Here is a 6,897-nt window from a genome sequence, read left to right on the forward strand (position 1 = left end):
CGCACTTGCGGCATTGGGTGTTGTGTTTGAATTAAAGACAGTGGTTTCCCTAGCCACCTGTAAGTAAAATTAAACCTGCCGGAATGGCGGACGTGTATTTTTGTCACGGCGGACGGAGCGTTTTCTTGTGTAGGAAGTAAAGACAATGTTTTCCTAGCCACCTGTAAGTGAAATGAAGCCTGTCGGAATGGCGGACGTGTATTTTTGTCACGGCGGACGGAGCGTTTTCTTGTGTAGGAAGTAAAGACAATGTTTTCCTAGCCACCTGTAAGTGAAATGAAGCCTGCCGGAATGGCGGACGTGTAGTTTCGTGACGGCGGACTGAGTGTTTTCTGGCGTTGGAATGAAAGACGATGGTTTTCCTAGCCAGACATAAGTCAACTTGAACCTGCCCGTATCTCTTGGTCAAGGGACCGTGTCGCACTTGTTACTTTGTAGGGGAATCGCGGACATGGGTTGTTGTGACGGGGAATTCGCTTAGTGTTGGAATGAAAGACAACGGTGTGGGGGTAGGCAGTTGTAAATACGAATAAGCCTGACTGTGCCCTGTAGGTCTTACGAGGTCTTACGAGGTCTTACAAGGTCTTACATCGCGGACATGTATTTTTTAATGATGGCGGACGGAGCGTTTTCTTGTGTAGGAATTAAAGACAATGTTTTCATAGCCACCTGTAAGTCAAATGAAGCCTGCCGGAATGGCGCACGTGTACGTTTTGAATTAAAGACAGTGGTTTCCCTAGCCACTTGTAAGTAGAATTAAACCTGCCGGAATGGCGGACGTGCATTTTGGTGACGGCGGACGGAGCGTTTTCTTGTGTAGGAATTAAAGACAATGCTTTCCTAGCCACTTGTAAGTCAATTTAAACCTGCCGGAATATATTGTATTATTCACAACGAAAGACAAAGCAGATGCGATACGCCGCCCCAAGACAGGTGGTGGACCGAAGCCATCCGTGCACAATATGCCCTCTACTAAAAGTTATGAAAAGAAAGGTATTTTCCAAAGCTACTAGTTCAATCTTCAAAATCTTAACATTTGTTTGTATCTCTCTGTAAGTTCAAAGTCTGAACAGATCAAGATGCTCTGCAAGATTAATGTTTGAGGATGAAATGTCAAAATGTCTATCAGATAAATAGGCACAGTCACATCTACAGTATTTTAAACAATGAACCTGATAATCATCAGAATAAATTTTAGTCCCAAACTGGTGATATTTGTTCCAGATTGCGACTTGCCTGTCAATGTGATCATTGACAATCAGGGTATCCTCCACGTACCCTCCACATCAACTACAAAAGAGAGTAAACCAAGCAAACGAAAGCTTCAAGATGAAGAAGTGTCCGTTCTACGAGCGGAAAGGGACAAGTACATTGCTGAATGTGAAAAGTTGAAACAAGAAGCAAATTATTTCAAAATTAAGGCTGAGGTGGAAGAGCTAAAAAAACAAAGATTACAATTGGAAATTATGAAGCTGAAATGTGAAAATGATTATTGACTTATGATGTACATAAAATCAAAATATCTTATTTGTACATAAGATGATTAAGACACTGACAGTTTGTTTGTTCTTTACATTATACGGTGGAAGCTGTCACAACCGGCATCTGTCGGATCTAGTAAGTTCTTGATACTGGCATAGAAGCTCAACCCCACCCATTTTTACATTTATCGTCAGCTCTACAATATGGCACATTGCCTAATTCAGAATATTTCTTCAGTCCCAACGAGTGCCTGCTTTGAGAGCTTCCACTGCATAAGAAGTCATAACTTGAAAATAATTTGTAAACTTTTCAGGTGAAGTATGCCTGGCAAAGATAATTTCTAACATTTGTTCCAGTCAATTCATCAGCAACTTGGACAGTGAATTTATCATCATTACAATCATCGTAATGAACATTGAATACATCTTGTCTTGCAATGCCAATATTATGTAATATTACACTAGTTACAATCACATCACAAGCACGCTTGGGTGACATGCGCAAACCACTATGCAGACAAGAAAATCTTCGCTTAAGAATTCCGAATGTTTGTTCAATAAGAACTCTGGTTTTCGTTTGACTTCTGTTGAATCTCTCTTGAGCCCTGTTTGCTGGAGATAGATACGGTGTCATCAGGTATGACTTGCACGGGTAGCCAGAGTCCCCTAGAAGTAAACCCTTGTAGGTACCTGAAATATTATGCCAAATTACAAATCTCAAGTATTCTTTGCTTGTTACTGGTATATGATATCAGTTGGATGAATTTAAAGGCAGGAGGATTATTGTACAATGAACTGGATCAGAGGTTTGGATATGATGCTTTACTATAGCTGGTTTATCACATCATCTATGTATCATATATAATCAAATATGACTCATCGGTATTACTATTAGTAATTTTGTGTACCTACTCTAAGTGTTGTGTGAGTAGGTGGATTATTATGTACTTGTACCTTATCAAGTTTGGTTTGTATGACTGCAGTTTGTAACATATGCTTACATGTATGCATATATTAAGTATGTATTGTGTTCACGAAATGTTAAACGTAATTTTACGTTTACGTACAATTGGATAGTTGTTGTTTCACAACAGTCATTTTGTATGTATTATTTTCAAGGGTTTATTCACAAGATCCACTGTGAGGGATCATGAAATCCCAGGCGATAAATCTATAAACCCTTCAAAACTATTTGTCATTACTAAATCTCAACAAGATATCATTGTTACACTAGTAATTTCACACTGACAAAAAATTGGATTTATTAATTTATTCTCATTGCTCTTAATACTGGAGGTCTTATGATACGTTAGTTATTGGTCTTACATACCATTTTCGAATGCAAGACTGATTTTACTGTCCCGGAAAATTCGACTGTCATGTACGCTCCCAGGCCACTTGGCCACACAGTTTGTAACTCTGAACTGTGCATCACAGATCATCTGCCTCAAGGAAAAAAGATTATTTGCAGAGGAAATTTAACATTTGTGTTGATTGTGAACTCAATATTATGTGGTCACATTTTACTATATCTTCATAGATTAATTTTAATAAACAAATTCAATTTTAATTAACAAAGTTATTTTTCATTTACTATGATGCAAACAATTACAATGCAATAATCATAACTTTCTTTGAAACTAATTCATTGCTTTTTATTTTTTGACATGAAGTTCCATGAATATGAACAATCTGAAGTATGGAAAATATCCTTAATTGTCAGAATTTCAATACATTAACTCACCTGAACATTGAGTGAATGGAACCCCTTCCTGTTCACATAGTCACCTTCATCTTTACTGGGGGCTGTGATCCTTATGAATGTCCCATCGACACATCCCAATACATTTGGAAATCCTAAAAATGTATAGAGAATTATAAAAATTTAACACTGAATCGAAAACGATACCATAGGCAATATCTTTGTAATATTGGGACATTCAGGGTTGATTTTGGTTATTCCGCTTCGCAGTTCAACTTTTACATTTCGACACCGCATTTAGATTGATCTCCCTTTACATCACATTAGGTAACGATTCCGTACCGTGGTTTTGTTATGATATCTACTCGCTGAGAATAATAAAGATTCTTACCTGCAATCTTGTAAAACATGGACTTGCATGTGTCTGTGTCCGCGGGCATCTTAATGAATCGATGTGCCAGGGGAACAAAAGCTCCGCAAAAGTCCCTGATTGACCGATAAACAGACGATGCGGAAATGCTACGGTAAGTATCGGCAATCAGGGAACAAAACCCACCGGTCGCCAGAAACCGGAGGGAGACGAGCACTTGCGTCAGAGGAGGCAGGGGACAGCTCCTAGCTGTCTCTCTCCTCAGCTGGCCAACTATCAACGACACTATGAAGAGAATAGTGTCAGGCCTGAAACGATAACGCGCAAACACCGATTCCTCCGACATGGTTTCCAGAGGGTTGCTGCGGTCCATCAACCCTCTCTCCACCCTAGCTTTGTTTCTCCGACGGCATTGTCTCCTTCTCCTGTACGCCATTTTGATCTCAAATAATGACTTAAGTTACCTACCTAGCAGACTCAAATAATTTGAGTTTTTAACTCAAGTTGAGTCGAAAAAAAACCTCAGTTTTGTTTGAGAAATGCATTTTGCTGAGTTTTCTCAAATTTGAGTAAAAACTCAGACTTAAGTCTGAAAACAGACTTAAGTTTGTTTCGAGAAATCGGGGCCAGCTCTAACTTGTTTCAACAAGAGTCATGAGAAGATGACATATCTCCCTGGCCCCCACACAATGAAGGACAAATAATCTGACAGTTACTTAATGTATTTTTAGACTTAATTGGCAACAGTTCAATTTGTGATGCAATTAGCACCCTGACTATAAACAACAATTCAGATGCAAATAATACCTCGGAAACTTACCAACAGAGTTTTGTTGTTAATCTCTGTGATTATCAATTAACTGAGCAAGAATTAAGTCTCTTATCTAAAGGCTTAACATTTAGCCCTACTCCCATGTGCTCCAACAAAAGCTAGTCATTCACCGACCTAAAAGCACTTTTTAGAAAGTTGAAACTGACCCACTACTTCAGTGACAGAGTTTCAGATCGTCGTCGGTCAGCGGTCATAGACCGAATATATCTGTGTGTGACTTATGAATTAGTATGCTGATCGGACTTGTGACTGGTGGTTTCCCAGGGAAAGTGGTCGTTACAATATCCTTTGAAACAAATTTTAAAATATTTATCATGGAAATTAAATTAATGTGAAAATGAAATGTTTGAAACCGGAAAGCACAACTAGCAGCTGTTCATTCACAACAACTCGATCCTTTCCGCGAGTCATGGAAAATACGTCCGCCCATTCGTAACTACTCGCCTCTTTCCGTGACCTTCAAGAAGAAGGCTTGCCGGAATGACAAGAGTACATTCGTAACTACTCGGGTCATTCCAGAAAGCCGGTTACGGAAAGAGGCGAGTAGTTACGAATGGACAGGAGTAGTTATGAATGTACGTCAGCCGCAAATTAAGTTAGATGTCTTTTGATTGGTCGGGAATAATGCAGCTATCCAATCGTTTTCCGTGTTATAATTATGATCACTTTGCTAATGGTGGCGATATATGTAAACACGTGCATAAGCAAACCATGCCACCAAAGAAAAAAATTAAGCAGGTCACGTTTACTGGTTTTGTGACAGGGAAGAGCCCATTTGATATACAGCCAGACACGGAGAGTACTTTCGTTCTTGAAAAACAAAAGCAAACACACACTTGAGTGTTTCAAGGTAGATGGTTACAATTACACTCGTGGTTGAGATACGATGATGAGAGTAGAAAAATGACTTGTCATTTGTGTGTAGAGACAGAGATGTTGTGAGACAGAGAGTGCGTTCACTCAGGGTTGTTGCAATTATAGATTGTCTAACATTGACGACCACGTGAAGACAAATGATCACAAAACTGACGTCATAGCTCCCACATTGAAACGAGATGTTGAGAAACTCCAAGACCTTCAGCATAGCCTTAGCGATCAAGAAAAGGGAGCACTGATAGGACTGAAAGTTGCCTACTGGATTTGCAAAGACGGCATTGCCCTCATTAAATTTCAGTCATTAATGGATCTTTTGAAGGACTTACACGTTCCAAATATTGAATTTTTAACAGTTTCTGATTCTGTCAAGTATGACTCATCATATGCAGGAAGTGAATTTAAAGACTCAATGTCGTCATCTATTGACCAAGAGGTCACAAAAAAAGTAAATACTTCACCTTTTGCATCAGTATTAGCTGATGAAAGTACTGACATTTCTGTTACCATGAATATGCAGGTGTCCTGTACTTCTGGAATATTGCTGACTAGAGTGAAACAACAAACTAACCTCAAGTATTCAATGTTGATGTTTTATTTATTTTAATTCAGCTCTTACGTAAGAAAGTGTATGTTACCCCAATCTCCTTGCATCTTTTACTTCATTTTCTTTGAACCCATGCTTGCCATAAAAGGCGACTCAGCTTGTCGTAAGAGGCGAGTAACGGGATCGGGTGGTCAGACTCGCTGACTTGGTCGACACGTCATCGGTTCCCAATTGCGCAGATCGATGCTCATGTTGTTGATCACTGGATTGTCTGGTCCAGACTCGATTATTTACACACCGTCGCCATATAGCTGGAATATTGCTGAGTGTGGCGTAAAACTATACTCACTCAGTCATTTTCTTTTTGTTTTTACATATTTTTTTGTAAGTAATGATCATGTTCCATATTGATAGGTGATCTGTCAGTTCTTAGGTTTGATCAGTGCCAAATTGTACATGATTTGTATTTCTGCCTGAAATGAAAACTCTGAACACAGACAATTGTTGAATAGTTTTTTAATCAATTTCTGGCGGACTTGCTGTTTGTTGCCACTGACCGGAACTTTTCACCACCAGCTGGTCAGTGACTTACCCTATCAGTTTATTCTCAAAAACACTGAGTGATGAAGGAGAGACCGCCACCATCTCACCCCTAGACAAAAAGTTTGGACCACAAAGCAATTGGAACCCGCCATACAGCAATGATCAGTCTGGAATCATTCTTCAAAGCAGCCACCAATGATTTCTTCAAACTGAAGGACACAAAACTCAAACATCACAACCTCACCATTGATGAAATGACTGCACTCTCTGCTCTCAAAAAATAATAATAAAATCATTATTTAAAAAAGCAGACAAGGGTTCAGCAGTAGTAATTCAAAACACTTTGGACTACATAAATGAATCATTACAACAACTTTCGGATGATAAATTTTACTGCAAACTAAATGACGATCCAACAGAAACATTCTCGGCCAAAATCACTAGAGATTTAACAAATCCCAGGCCGCTCAATCATAAACGGCAATAACACTCCCATTGAAAAAAATCAGTATCTTTGTAGATGAGCACATAAAAGAGTTTGTCACGCAA

At 39.1% G+C, this 6,897-nt stretch overlaps 1 protein-coding gene across 1 annotated transcript; it reads right to left on the bottom strand.

Annotated features, from left to right (window-relative positions):
- Positions 1 to 1,791: 1,791 nt before the first annotated feature.
- LOC137270063 (putative nuclease HARBI1) lies at positions 1,792 to 3,989 on the bottom strand. The gene is made up of 4 exons (XM_067803874.1): positions 3,575 to 3,989; positions 3,226 to 3,338; positions 2,812 to 2,923; positions 1,792 to 2,171 (listed from the first exon to the last, which is right to left on the bottom strand). Exons 1-4 carry the CDS (start codon positions 3,987 to 3,989, stop codon positions 1,792 to 1,794), a joined length of 1,020 nt encoding a protein of 339 aa, XP_067659975.1.
- Positions 3,990 to 6,897: the final 2,908 nt, after the last annotated feature.

The sequence above is a fragment of the Haliotis asinina genome, unplaced genomic scaffold, assembly GCF_037392515.1.
Source record: "Haliotis asinina isolate JCU_RB_2024 unplaced genomic scaffold, JCU_Hal_asi_v2 scaffold_32, whole genome shotgun sequence".
Lineage (NCBI taxonomy): Eukaryota > Metazoa > Mollusca > Gastropoda > Lepetellida > Haliotidae > Haliotis > Haliotis asinina.